Source organism: Diabrotica virgifera, chromosome 8 (assembly GCF_917563875.1).
Source record: "Diabrotica virgifera virgifera chromosome 8, PGI_DIABVI_V3a".
Lineage (NCBI taxonomy): Eukaryota > Metazoa > Arthropoda > Insecta > Coleoptera > Chrysomelidae > Diabrotica > Diabrotica virgifera.
The window spans coordinates 197,574,994-197,590,877 of record NC_065450.1 but is presented as its reverse complement, the minus strand read 5'-3'; the positions used below and the strand labels follow the sequence as shown (position 1 = coordinate 197,590,877).

The window sequence follows — 15,884 nt, the reverse complement described above, 5'->3', positions numbered from 1 at the left end:
TATACACTCATACAAAAAGGAAGAGAATTAAATTTTGTACAATTTTGATGCCGTACATTTTTTTGACAAAATCAATATTTAAGGTAGTACGTATGTGGTAAAGGTGCGAGCGTAAGACCTGATTGATTTTGTAGCAATTGTTTTTGTTCAATATCTCCGTCATTTTCAACTTTTCGACAAAAAGTGTAAGAACTGAAATTGTTGCAATTACGATTTACTGCAATTTTTCGAGAGAACCAGTGGCGGGTCTACAAGGGGGGAATGGGAAAATTCCCCCCAACAGGGTCCAAAATTAAAAAAAAAATTGTTGAAACATCACGATATATTAGCTGACATAAAACTTAAAATATCGACAGACAAATTCAACCAATCAAACCCGCTAGTTAATAAAATTAAGTGAACTTAATGCATATAATGTCTTTATGTCTTTTATATACTTAGTTTGGTTGATGTTTCATTGGAAGTTTCAAAAATTGTATAAAATATAATTCTCTTTATTTTTGTTTATGTACAATTATGTCGTAAAGTTAATAATAAATGAGACAATTCAATAATTATGCTTCCCCTCCGCTTCCATTATTTTCCCCCTTAACTCGGAGAATAATGATCGTATAAAAAAATTGTGCCAAAGAAATTGTAGGAAATTGCATTTCCAACAATTTTCTTTTCCACCATTTAGGTTGAAAAGTTGAAAATGGCGGAGATATTAAGCAACAACAGTTCTCATTTTAAATCAATATGACGGCTAATGCAACCGCGGAATTCAGTCGAGATTTTAAATTTACACTACTATTGATCTCTGCTAAAGGATAGAATTATAAAATTTGGGGCAGCTCGGAAACAAAATTCAATTCAATAATTATGCTTCCCCACCACTTTTTATTATTTTTCCATGTAACTCGGAAAATATCAACCGCATGAAAAAAATTGTTAAAAAGAAATTGTAGGAAATTTTATTTTGAACAATTTTAGTTAAAATGGCGTAGATATTGAACAAAAACAATTGCTATAAAATCAATCCGGTTTTACTATAAAATAAAAGAGATCAAAATTGTGTAGAATTTAATTCTCTTCATTTTTGTATGGGTACATATTTGTTGTAAAACTGATAATAAACTAGATAACTCTCACTATATTCCCCTCATAACTAGGAAAATATCGACCGCACGAAAAAAATTATAATTAATGAAATTATAGAAAATCGCATTTTCAACAATTTCAGTTTCTACACTTTTTGTCAAAAAATTGAAAATGGCGGAGATATTGAGTAAAAACGGTTCTCGTTTCACGGAACGCGGAATTCAGTCGTGATTTTAAATTTATACTAATATTGATCCTCACTGAACATTAGAAAAATAAAATTTGGGGCAGCTCCTAATGCAAGGTTAGGCCTGTTATTCGTCTAACCCGACTGGACTATTTCCATACATATCGTTAAGTACAGATTGAATAGTCCGCAATGTTGTATTAATATTTAATAAAAAGTTGTTAATTAATACTTCTTAAAATAAGGGCCAGTTTTTTCATAGTACATGTACATAGTACAAGTAATTCTTGATAAAACTTTTCTTTATCCTCTTTTTAACTTACTTCTGTAGGTGCATATCATTGCACAATGGTTACCTTCCTTATAAGCGAGTTGAACTGGGCCACTATTATTTTATCTGACACTGGATACCATTTAATTAGACCTCTTTTGGCCTCCTTGCTTACACTTATTCCGACTCAATTTCTTCTATCGTTGGTTATGTCATTTCCTGAAAATAGTAGTACACTGCCATTTGATGTTGTCTTCTCTCCTTGTCCAGGCCATCGTATTTCAGATAAGCCCAATATATGTAAATTTAACTCTGTCATTTCTTTTTCTACTTGAGCCAGTCTGGACGCTTCGAGCATTGCCCTGACATTCCAAGCTCCAATTCTATGCATGAACACGTAAAGGTTGGAATAAATAAATTTTTTCGTGAATGGGTGATTCTGGAAATAAATCACCAAACAAGTCGATTTTTATCTTTAAATTATGATTTGTTGGCACATATATCATACTAGTGACGCCGTCCATCTGGGACTGATGATGGAATCGATGATTCTTTTGCAATGAGAATTGATGTCGTCTGATAGCTCATTTGAAAGGTTATTCAATTCTCTAATCTGTAATATAATCATTAATATAATTATTGATACAAAAAAATTTAATTAAATTAATTGCCATAAAAAAAAGAATGTAGGTATGTAATTTATTTAATTCAAAATACATATCACTGCTGTCAAAAAACAGAAAAAATGTTTATTTGAAAAATAAAAATTGCTTTTCACTTAAATTAAATGTTCAACAGCCAGGAAGCAGGTGGGTAGCAGTTTTAACATTGGCAAAAAACAATATTTATTTGTCAATTAAACATTTTTTTTTCTTTTCTTACAGCAGTAACATGTATTTTGAATTAAATAAATTGCATGTCTTCTTTTTTTCGTCTCAATTAATTTATTTTAAAAAAAAATTTTAACACCCTTTATAAATATATATGTTAATGTTTATATAACTGAGTCGAGAATTGAATATTCTTTCAAATGAGCTAACACACGACCCCTATAATCATTTAAAAAAGTCATCGATTACGTCATCACGTCCAGATGACGTCACTAGTATCATGTTAGTCCAGATGACGTCACTAGTATCATATTATATACTATGCTAAAAAATCATAATCTATATAAATAAAAATGAATGTTTGTATGTATGTATGTACCCTATAGACTCACAAACTATGCATTTGATCGTAAAATGACCTTAATCAAAGTTGTTGTGCATGAACCCGGGATCGTTTCTGAAGTGGTACGATTTAACTAAGTGAGAAGGGGGCTTGCCCCCCGAAATTTTTTTAAATTTTTTTAACAAACTATTTTTTCTTAATTTTGTACGATGTAGAACCAAAACATACATACAATCCTAAATTTTCACTTTTTTATCTTTAACTGTTATTTTTTAATAGCCATTTAAATATTTTACATCTATATAAATAAAAATGAATGTTTGTATGTATGTATGTACCCTATAGACTCACAAACTATGCATTTGATCGTAAAATGACCTTAATCAAAGTTGTTGTACATGAACCCGGGATGGTTTCTGAAGTGGTACGATCTACCTAAGTGAGAGGGGGGCTTGCCCCCCGAAATTTTTTTTAAATTTTTTTGAACAAACTCTTTTTTCTTAATTTTGTACGATGTAGAACCAAAATATACATACAATCCTAAATTTTCACTTTTTTATCTTTAACATCTATATTTAACACCTACGTTTTTTAGAGTTTATACAATTATTCCAGAGAAAAGCAACTGCCGAAAGGCCACATTTACTCGAAGACAATTGCTCGAATAAAAAGGAAAATTGTATATCTAAAATATTTATTCACAATAATGCAAAATATAGACATAAGAAAGATAGTTTAATAGGACAAATTATATGATATTCCACGTATATAATCGTATATTAATTTATGCTGAAAACATGTTTATTATAAATCTTAAATATGTTTGAGCTTTGGAAATATAAGAAAAATAACGGCGGAAATTTATTTCCGCTCTAGAACAAGAACAAAGTTTAAATGAACTAAAAATTTAACAGTGTGGTCCGTGTCCGTGGAAAAAGGTAAGTCCGTGATAATACACATTTATAACATTTATTATAATCGGACATTTAAGTTAAATGTGACAGTTGTCAGAATTGTAATCAGCCAAATATGAAAAGGGTGTTGCAGTTTAACCTTTTAATTTGCAATTTGGTGTAAAAACAAATCAATTGTGTTTATTACATTTATAAAATGGTATTTTCTTTGATTTGTATAGTCTTATAAATTGTACAGATTATAGTCGTATATATAATTCGTAAATCATTTTTTGTTCGATTATAGCGCCATCTATCAACAATTAGAATAAATGTTATAACATACTGTGATCACGGGCGTACCTTTTTTCTGTCACTTCCAACTTAATGCGTTAGAAATAAATCGAAAAACTGTGATGCACTGAAAGATGCCTCTGAGAACGAGTATCCATAAATGGCAAACAACCTCAAAATGGTCATAGGAGATATAGAGATAGTGTTGATAGGTTATTGCGTTTAATAAACAATTATTATGAACCACAAATTAATATCTGTGATTATATACGTGGAATATTACATAATTTGTCCTATTAAATGTACCTCTCTTATATACCTACAAATTTTGCATTATTGTGAATAAATATTTGGACATATAATTTTCTTTTTTATTCGAGCAATTTGTATTTCGATCAATTTTAATATCGAGCAATTCATTTTCGAGCAGTTGATTTTGAGATATTGATCTCTAGCAATTGCGTTCGACCAATTGATCTAGAATTAAAATTATGCCACATTATCTAATTATGACGCATTATCTAAGGTGCAACGAAGTTCACCGGGTCAGCTAGTTTAGAAATAAAAATCGAGCTGTTTCGGGATTTATTTCCAAAATTTCCAATTTATTCCAATCTTTACGTTCTCAGTGTATATCACCAAAAGAAAGTAAATTTATATCAGGGGAGCACTATGTATGCAACTCCTTGTATCTACTACCTGAAATGTCACTTGGCACTACATGACAAGAGCCTACGATCAAAGAAAATATTATGTATTCACGTCTTTTTTAGACTACCAAAGATTTTCGTTAATGTGTGTCACAGTCTTTTTATATCCATTCTACAGGACATGAATATGGACAAACAATACAACAAAATTACTCTACGAAAAGGAAAAAAAACAACTTTTTCAGTCTTGCAAGGTTTATTGAAATAAATACAAACATCTTAAGATTAAAAAAATATCATTGGGCCTGTTCAAATCATTTCGTCACTAGAACTCAGGAAATTTTTCGTATTTACCATAATCCGTGAGGAGCAATCTTTAGTACGCCAACACCTCCAATTGGTCCAATTGGTCCAAGTGGTCCAATTGGTCCAATTGGTCCAATTGGTCCAATTGGTCCAATACCACCAGCGACGACCTAAAAGAAAGCAAACAATTAAATATTAATATACCAAGAAAATATAAAAATTACCAAGTAAATTAGATGAGTTAATTCAAATGTGCGTGACAGATTCATATGCACAGGTAAAGATAGGAAACATAATATCAATGTCATTTAGCGCCGGACTCCACTTACGATTTTCTAGTCGCGCGATTATTTAGTCGTAAATGGATTGACTTATATTTGAAACGTGTTCAATCTTCGCGACAAAGCAATCGCGCGACTACAAATCGCAAGTGGAGTCCGGCGCTTAGTATAGCATCAGCTCTTAGACAGGGAGACCCCTTATCACCGTTTATATTCAATCTGGCCTTAAAATAATATCGTCTGAGCAGACATAGGAATTTGCGAATGATGCTCAAAAGTATTTTTGACCTTTGCTGATGATCTAGATACAGTCGCTCATTCTACAAGAGACGTGTGAGAGGTGTTTTCACAACTCGAGAAGGAGACTTCGAATAAATGAAAGAAGACGAAATACATGTTAGTAACCAAAAATCTGGCTTCAGATCCGGATACAGCACTAACGACCACTTACTGGTAATAAAAAACTTGATCGAGAAGTCTGCGGAATACAACAAACCATTGGCACTGATATTCGTGGACTACGAGAAAGCGTTCGATACCATAAACCAGCAGAAAATGTTAAAAGCATTGACAGAATGCCGAATAGATTATCGCTATACTAACATGATAAAATATATCTACCACAACGCAACGGCTAGCGTAAGACTATCTGATCAACAAACAAATAAATTCTGTATACAGAGAGGAGTACGGCAAGGAGACACCATCTCACCAAAGTTGTTCACAACCCTTTTGGAACACAGTTTTAAGAAGGCAGATCTGAACGAATATGGTATCAACATAAATGGAGAGAAGCTCAGTCATTTGAGATTCGCAGATGACATCGTCCTTATAGCCGATCGTATGGATGATGCAATAATAATGTTGAACAAGTTATATCACGCTTCCTTAGAGGTCGGACTAAAGATTAACATCAACAAGACGCAAATAATGACTAATCTGGTGCTAAATCGTAATATTGTTCTTGATGGAATGAATATTGAGCAGACTGCATCTTATAAGTACTTGGGACATGAAATTCGGTTGGGAAGAGATAACCAGACGTGCGAGCTCCCACGTCGCATAGGATTAGCCTGGGCAGCGTTTGGTAAACTGAGCTATGCATTTAAATCGGACTTACCCATATGCCTGAAAAGGAAAATCTTTGACCAGTGTGTATTGCCTGTACTCACTTATGGAGCGGAAACATTAACACTCACAAAAAAGGTAGTGAACAAGATTCGCATTACTCAAAGGGCTATGGAGCGCCAGATGTTGGGTGTCTCCCTGAGGGACCGAATCCCAAACGAAGAAATACGTCGTAGAACAAAAACAGCGGACGCCGTCGAAAGAATCGCGTCGCTTAAGTGGAATTGGGCAGGACACGTCGCCAGATTGTCAGACAACCGATGGACAAAACGTATTGTCGAGTGGAGGCCACGAGAAGAAGCACTACGGAGCAGAGGACGACCACCAACCAGATGGGCTGACGATCTGAAACGTATTGTCGGCAACTGGATGCAAGCCGCACAAAACAGAGAAGGATGGAAAGAGCTGAGGGAGACCTATGTCCAGCAGTGGACGCGTACGGGTTGATGATGATGATGATGAACCAAAAATCTAAGACCAAGAGTTACGCGCAACATAACTGTTAATGATCACAACTTCGAAGTACGTAGTAAAAGAGTTTAAATATCTGGGGTCGGTAATTACAGATTACAACCACATAGAAAAAGTTGTCTCAGCAAGGATAGCTGCCGGGAATAGAGCATTATACTTCCTATCATCATTATTAAGATCTAAGCTGCTAAAAAGACAATCTAAACTAAGACTGTACATGTCAATTATTCGCACAGTTGATACATATGGAGGTGAAACATGGACTCTATATCGGAGGGAAATAAATAAGCTGCTGGTATTTGAAAGGAAGGTTCTCAAAATTTGGCACTCAAAGGGATGAATTGAATTAGAGGAAGCCGTAATGTTTTTGAGAGACCAGACGGTAGAAGATCAGTAGGCCGTTCCAGAAAACGATGGAAAAATGATGTTGAAGCTGATTTATCAAGGATTGGTGTACAATTTAGAAAATAAAGTAGCAGGCATAAAAATAAATGGCCTACCCATACGTGAAATTAGATACGCCGATGACACAATACTAATAGCAGAAACTATTACAGATCTACAAAGAATTTTAGATAAGGTTGTTGCAAGAGTGAAGAATTTGGTCTGTCACTAAACATAAAGAAAACGAAATTCATGGTTATATCAAAGAAAAATATTAGAAACATCAATCTACACGTAATTAATAAGACGATAAAACGAGTTCAGAATTATAACTATTTAGGGACAAACATTAGTGAAACAAACGATTATACCAAAGAAATCCGAATTAGAATAGAAAAGGCTAGAAGTGCATTCACTAATATGAAACAAATATTATGTAATAGAGACCTCAGCCTAAATCTTAGAAAGCGAGTACTAAAATGTTATTTATTTTCTGTTCTTTTGTATGGTGTGGAGACATGGACTCTCAATAAACAATGCCTCAATAGATTGGAATCATTTGAGATGTGGACGTATCGAAGAATGCTGAGAATCTCCTGGACAGACAGAATAACCAATGAGGAAGTACTAAGGAGAATACAGAACAGCAGGAAGATACTGGATTCCATCAAAATAAGAAAACTTCAATACTTGGGTCATATAACACGTGGTGACAGATATGAACTCCTAAAATTAATTATGTAGAGAAAGATTCAAGGAAGGCGCAGCATAGGTAGGAGAAAAATGTCCTGGCTGAGAAATCTCAGAGAATGGTTTGGATGCAGCTCAACTGAACTCTTTCGGGCTGTAGTGTCAAAAGTGAGAATAGCAATGATGATTGCCAACCTTTGTCGCGAATATGGCACGTAAAGAAGAAGAAGGTGTACAATAATGGGAAATGGAAGCGTAAGATCGTAAAAGATGGAGGGCCATAGTGGATGAGACGCGAAGACTCACCCCGAGTTGTAAAGCCAGTCAAGAAAGAAAGAAGAATTAAACATTAACCTTTTGCTCACTCAGAAAAAAAAACATTAAGAAAACACGAAACCATCGTTTAGAATCTGAAGTAATTGTTGAGTTACACCTCGTTAAAAAACCAGTTAGCAAACAAAAACTTACTATAATGGTGTTCAACATAAATGAGAAATTAAAAAAAAAATGGAAAAACGTATAAATAGGCTGGCATTAAAGAACAAAATCATATATAGTTTAAATACCAACAAAAAAATGTTGCAGCATACGATTGAAAAGAAACTGCCACTAATCGTTTATTTTTGCCTTTACAAAAGCTGTCCACGATGTAAGGGGCAATATATAGTCCGTCTAGAAAGTATCCGGATTTTATATTTTTCCTCATTTTAATAGATTTCCTTTTTGTAACATTTTAAGGCGAAAGTAATGCATCAAGTAGGTTGTGCCGATAGTAGGTTATGTACAAAATCGCATGACAACACCATCTGTCAAATATTGTTGTTTATAAACGGACTTAAGGTTTGTGAAATAATGTCGCAAGTAGAAAAAGAAAAGTGGTGGAATATTTGTATAGAAAGAGTATCCGAAACGTTAAAAAATTAGTTCAATTGACTGAACTCGGAAAAAGTGCAGTGTATGAGACATGAGACAATAAAGAGGATAAAAATGGCATAGATATGAGACATAGACCAGTTTCGGGTAGACCGCGTAAGATTCACGGAAATAATTTAAATGCTTTAGTGGCTTTAGGACGACAAAATCCGCGCCTAGGGTTTCGAAAATTAGCGAACAGATTTGGAAATCAACGAAGAATAAAAGTGTGCCGAGAAACTGTCCGCATGTCACTGAAAAAGCAAGGCTACATATCAAGGAATCCAAAAAAAATCCCCACAATGACACCTCTGCAAAAGTAACGAAGAATAGATTTTTGTCAACGTTTTCGAGAAGATAATTTTAATAATGTCTTTATATCTGATGAAAGTTGTTTCCCGCTTGGTGCAAATCATCTAAAAGTCCTATCAAGAGAAAATGTTACCTTTCAAATTTCCAAATTTCCCACTAAAATAATGGTTTGGGGAGCAATATATCAGCATGGTGTAACACCCCTCTGTATAGTTAATGGTACTGTTGATAGTGCGAAAAATTGTGACATCCTAAATGGTTTTCTTCTTGAAACGGCTCATGTTTTATATCCAGAGGGGTGGCGTTTTCAGCAAGATAATGCAAGATGCCATACTTCTGCTTATACTCAAGCTTGGATGCAAGAACACGAATTGGCAACAATTCCGTGGCCAGCAGCATCTCCAGATCTTAGCCCCATTGAAAACATATGGGGAGTAATGAAGATTGAAGTGGAACGAGCAGCGCCACGAGATAAAGAAGGTTTGATTCGGTCAGTTTTACAGGCCTGGAACACTATTACCGAAAATGTTGGCCTTGGCCTAGTTTCGGGTGTACCTGGACGTTTAGTTAAGTGTTTAGATTTAAATGGAGGTTGTATAAGTAAATGAGATGAATTATTTGTTGAAATTTTATATTTCAAGTGATAGAAATAAATACCGTAAAATTATAATTCTGCTTTCTTTTTTCCGGATACTTTCTAGACGGACTATATGTTCTATATTATTTACCAGGCAGATTACATACAAATTATTATAAGAAATATTAAAAATACAATAAATATCTCATAACATATGCAATTGGACTTCGTAAATCCTAGGTTTTCACTCAAAGTGACAGGAAATAGAACCGGCAGTCGATATTTGAATTTTTCGTGTAACTTTGGATCCATTAATACACAATGTCACTAATTTTGAGTCACTTTTGTCAAACTTCCAGTCAAATTTAACTTTCTAGCGAAAAAAAACATCAAAAATTAATATTTTAGATCGACTTTTCAATACGCGTCGATTAATATGTCACACGTACTACATATTTCTGCGATTATAATTTGGCACTTCGGGTTACAAATTTTGTAACTGGAACGGGTAACTGGAAGTGATATAAAAACTGGAATTGTTCTCGTCTTGCTAAGGCCCGTTGAATAATATATCGCTTATAATCATAGCTAGAGTCACACTCAGTATGAAAAGTAGAAAGAAACATAACAAAACAAGCGCTAAAATCAAAAAATAGTTGTCTTATTAGAAGAGAAAAATAAGAATATAATTTGGAAAATAAAAAATGTCTTGTCAAAAATGGTTTTTATCAGAACCAAAATTAAATTTAGAAGGCTCGTGCAGTACCAAGCCACAATTTATTTCTTAATCTTTGTTTTTCGTTCTTTATATTTTCTTTTTTATACAACACTCCTTAAAACATTAGTTATACATATTATATATAATTTATAGACTTACTGTGCCTGAGGGACCGGCAATAACAGCTCTGGGACCAGCTACAGGTACTCCAGCTAAAACTGCTGATGGGCCAGCTACGATGGCAGGTGGACCGGCAATAATAGCTGGAGGAGCAGCAATAATAGCTGGAGGAGGAGCTACGACAACTGGGCTAACAATCTAGAATAAAACAAAGCAATCAATTAACTAAGTACATAAATGAAGATCATAATATAAGAAAATCAGTGAACTGATTAATTTTACTGAACTGTGAACTGAAGGATCAGAGTTAGAAAGATGCGTAAAGAAATGTTTCACTTACCCTTGGTACAACAACTGGGGCAATGGGGGCAACAACACCAGGAGAAACAGCTGCTGTCACGACACCGCCAGCTTTGGGTGGGGCGATTACGGCGCCTCCGATTGCAGCTCCGGCAATAGCACTGCCATCTGGACCAACGACTGTGGCTTCCGCTGAAGGTCCTTGAATAACTGCGCCTGGTTCTCCGGGACCAACAAGGCTGATCGCCGCTGGGGCTAGGCCGATGACTGAGGCTTGAGCGCAGGCGAGGGCCAAGACGAAAACTACCTAAAATTTTGGTCAGTTTGATTATACTCAGCATGAAATAATAATTGTGTATTTTCTACAAGAAGAACCACAGAAGATTTTACCAAAAATATTTAAACTAATGTATGTAACAACTCCCCTGGAGTATAAAGGGAAATATTGGAGTACCTAATCACCTGGAATCACAAAGAGATAAGAAGTGTCGACGGGAAAAGCACTGCACCACTTAAGTTATGCTTATGACAAAGATTTGATAGGAGATGGCCAAATCGAAACCAACACCATGTTAGAAGAACTGGTAAGATTCTAGAGAAAAATCGGTTTAAAAATAAATAACTCCAAGCAAAATGCATGACGAACCTCGTGCCCAGTAATAATTTAAAATTTCAGAAAGACGAAGTAGAACTTGTTGATAAATACATATACCTTAGACACTAAGTTAGAATAGGCAAGGACAACCCTGGCTCGGCCCCAGGGGTGGGCGAACTATGCGGCTGCCCAGGGCGGCGAATTCAGGGGCGGCAAATTTTAGAGGACAGTCAATTTTTGAAATTGAAGAAATAATAACTTATGTTTTTAATATTATAAAAAATCAATATTATGAACAAGACCAGCAAAAATGTAACTGTAAAAACGAGAATTATGTAAGTGAAACAATAACAATTGCAAGGTTCGGAATTGCAATTCGACGGAAAGTCGACAACACCGCCTTCTTCTTCATCGCATAAGAATAGTAGGATCAGAACTAAACTAAATTCACTGAAATTCACTTAATATTAACTTTACTGAAAATGGATATAATAATAATTAGAAACATATGGCTGAAGCTTTGTCCAGCCACGCTAAGTCTCCAGCTCATCTACAGTCACAGCGACAGTGGGTAGAACTAGCAATTAGACTAGAATCGGGCAAAATCATAGACGAAGAAAGACAAAAATTTCTAAATTCAGAAACTGGTCATTGGAAAAATGTAATACAACGACTTATATCAATAATACAGTTCTTAGCACATCAGTGTCATCCATAAACCTTTTCATCAAAACAATGGTAATTTTTTAAAGCTCTTTGAGCTCTTTAAAAATTTTGATTCTGTGTTACAAGAGCACATTAGGAGAATAACTAATGGGAGTAACAAGCAGCATCACTACTTGGGAAAACGTATTCAAAACGAAATTATTCAGCTCCTCCATGACCAAATCAGAAATAAAATTTTAAACTTTTTGAAATCAGCAAAGTATTATAGCATAATTTTAAATTGTATATCTGATATTACTGGGGTGGAACAGATGACTATTGTTGTACATTTTGTCGATTTAGGTTCTTGTTCACAAAGTGTTAAAATTGAAGAATATTTTCTTGGATTTGTGCCTGTAGTGGAAACCACTGGCTTGGGAGTTACAGAGTTCCAGAATGAACTGGGAATACCTTTGGAAGATATGAGAGCACAAGGGTATGACAATGGAGCAAGCATAGAAGAGAAGAACTTAGGAGTTCCAAACAGAATTTTGAAAATTAATCCTAGAGCATTTTTTATCCCATGTTTTAGCCATTCACTTAACTTAGTCGTGAACGATGCTGCTAAAGCCTCACAGTTTGCAGTTTCTTTCTTTTCCTTGGTGACAAAATTTACAACTTTTTCTCAGCATCTATTCATCGTTGGACTATGCTGAAAAATCATATTTCTAGCCTAACATTTGTCCGAAACTATATGGGAAAGTAGAATAATTGATGCAATTACTCCCATTAGAGACCAAATTGAAGAAATTTACGATGCTCTTGTAGAAATCACTGTGAATAAAAACAACGATAAAATGGTTGCTCATGAGGCAAGCTGTTTGGCAAATCAAATCCATGATTTTACTTTTCTTTGCTCTGTGGTAATATGGCATGGCATTTTACTTCACATCAACGTAGGCGCATATGCAGAGTATTGATATGGGAGCGTATCAAGCTATCAGTTTATTAGAAAAATCGGAAATCCATTTTAAGTCTCTCGGAAGTGATTTAAAATTCCAGGGCTATTTGACAGACGCAAAAGGGCTCATCAAAGTTTGAAATTGAGAATCCGAAAAGGAGGCTGAAGATGAAAGTATGGACCTAGATCCAGAGACACGATATAAAGTTGACTTCTATTTAAAAATTATAGACACAACCGTTAATGTATAGATTTCAGCAAATTAAGAGCCATGGTGGAATTTTTAGTTTTTGGGTATACCAAAGGGGGAGGGGCGGCGGTGGCCGATCTTGCCCAGGGCGGCAAAATCCCTAAGGCCGGGCCTGGGACAATTAAACAAAAGACAACCAAACGATGGAGAAGATTCGAAACTCCACAATACTAGAACGTCTCAGCAAGACTACTGAGATCATAAAAAGCATCAAGCAGAGAAAGCTGAAGTATTTCGGACATGTAATGAGAGGTCCCAAATATAGGTTGCTGCAAAATATTATGCAAGGAAAAATAGCAGGCAAACGCAGTCCAGGACGAAGAAGAACCTCATGGTTGAATAACTTGCGAGATTGGTATGGTGTTGATACAAGCATGCTATTTAGGGTGGCAGTGAATAAAATTAAGATAGTTATGATGGTAACCAACGTTCTGAAAGGACATGGTACATGAAGAAGAAGAAACCAAACAAAGAAGGTTTCAAGAAGAATAGCACATGAATGAGCAGAATATGGAGTTCTTAATAAACGTAATTAAAAACGAGAACATACCGGTTAATCTGAAGTGGAAGGTTTTTGTTCAGTGTATTCTGTCAGTAATGAACTACGGTGTAGAAACCCTATCCCTAACAAAAAATAATACTTAAAACTTCTTCCTTAGGTGCCATGTCTGTATTCAGACGTTGGCCGTCATCATGTTTACAATTTCCTGAAACCCCTCTCTATTGGCTGCTGCGCGAAATAATTCTTCTACTGTGCAACCACACCATTGTCTAATATTACGCAGCCATGAAAGTTTCTTTCGACCAATCCATCTCTTTCTCTCCACTTTTCCTTGTATTATAAGGCGAAGCAGATGGTATTTAGGTCCTCGAATTATATGGCCGAAGTATTCTGTTTTCCTCTTCTTTATAATGCTTATGAGCAGACGTTCTGAATTCATCATTTGAAGAACATCTTCATTGGAAGTGTGCGAAACCCACGATATATTTAGGATTCGTCGATAACACCACAATTCGAATGCTTCTATTTTGTTTAGCATTGTGATTTTTAACGTCCATGTCTCACAACCATACAATAGGATAGACCACACATAACATTTCAGGACCTTCTTTCGAATATTCATCGAGAGGTTTACGTTACATAAAACTGGTTTCCAGGTCATAAAAGCCTTCCGTGATATTTCGATCCTAGTAATTATCTCTTCATCAGAGTCACAATTTACATTTAACCAGCTGCCAAGGTACTTGAAATGCTTCACTCGTTCTAACTCCTCTTTATCAAGAGAAAGCTGACCTTGATCTATATTAATCTTTCCAACTACCGTCCACTTTGTTTTTGAAGTGTTGATTTTAAGGCCTCTCCGATAACTTGCTTCACTGGCTAGACTTCAAAACTAAGAATAACCAAAGAAGGGTGGAGCATTTAATGATAGGAGTACACAACAATAAAAGACAAGACCACAAACGAAGACTTACGAAATGTAACCAGAGTTACAGATGTGGAGAGAGCTTGCAAACTGAGATGAAGATGAGCTGGTCACGTAGCAAGGATGAAGGAAATAACTTTTTAAAGAACAATTTAATATCCAACTTTGAGTAATTTAATCCATTTTCTTATTTGAATTAGACATAAAGATGAAATGCCTATATCAACAACATTCCTAACATGTTCCAAATGAACGAGCAGCAAATAAATAACGATAAAAACATTTAATGAGACAATTGTTATACTCGTATTATAAATCACTTACCAGAGAGTTCATGGTGCTGAAGTGTTATCAAACTAGATCACAAGAAATTATGTGAAAATCAGGGAGTAGATCTCTTTATATAGATCAAGAGAACCTTGCGAATTAATTTATTGAATTCCTTACGCCTTCCTCATATTTTTAAAACTATTTCATTAAGTATGGACTCAATAAGTCATTATAAAGAACATAATTGTCGGGTTTTTCTCATTAAATAGGTTGTAAAATCTGAAAGACTAAACAATAATCCTCCAGAATGCATAAAAAATGTAAAACAATAAACAACAAGACGAAAAGTTTAGTTTATTTAGAACAAAAAACCGGAAAAGGGTGTGATTTGGTTTTGCAATATATGTATTTTTGTTTATTGAGTATTGGACTTGGATGGTGTAACAACTGAATCAGTTTACTCAGATACACGAGGAAGCTTAACAAGAATAACTTTACTTTTTGTCGAATTTGAATGTGAAAATAATGTGTTGGTCTAAATAAATTGCAGAAAATAAAAATTGTATTGTTAGATTCTTGTAAAATAATCTTTAAAAATTGAATAAAAGTGCATATTTTAATAAATTAATTATTGCCTTAAGGGCATAGGCGCAAAATACCGGCTCCAATGCTTTTCAAGTGCATTCATTTTTTTTTTCAAATCCTGAGAAAAATAATAAATAATTTTAAAAGATTTAAACGCATCCGAAGTCCCTTAGAATAAACAAAAAGTTTCTTTTGAATGAGATATTTGAAATTAAAAATCACACTCAATTTTCTCTTTTTATTCACCCCTGAAACTTATTCATATAAACATTATAGAAATTTTCAGAGACTTGCGGCTCTCGATAATAACGTAATCTTTCACTCTGCGCTGCGTTTAAATTTTTTAAAAAAATTTGTATTAGTTTTCTCAGGATTTAAAAAAATGAATGCATTTGAAAAGCATT

The 15,884-nt window shown here is 34.6% G+C and overlaps 1 protein-coding gene across 1 annotated transcript; it reads right to left on the bottom strand.

The window, feature by feature from the left end:
• Positions 1-4,785: 4,785 nt before the first annotated feature.
• On the bottom strand, positions 4,786-15,117 carry LOC126889271 (collagen alpha-1(I) chain-like). The gene is made up of 4 exons (XM_050657385.1): positions 14,950-15,117; positions 10,788-11,054; positions 10,487-10,645; positions 4,786-5,024 (listed from the first exon to the last, which is right to left on the bottom strand). Exons 1-4 carry the CDS (start codon positions 14,959-14,961, stop codon positions 4,899-4,901), a joined length of 564 nt encoding a protein of 187 aa, XP_050513342.1. The 5' UTR covers positions 14,962-15,117; the 3' UTR covers positions 4,786-4,898.
• Positions 15,118-15,884: the final 767 nt, after the last annotated feature.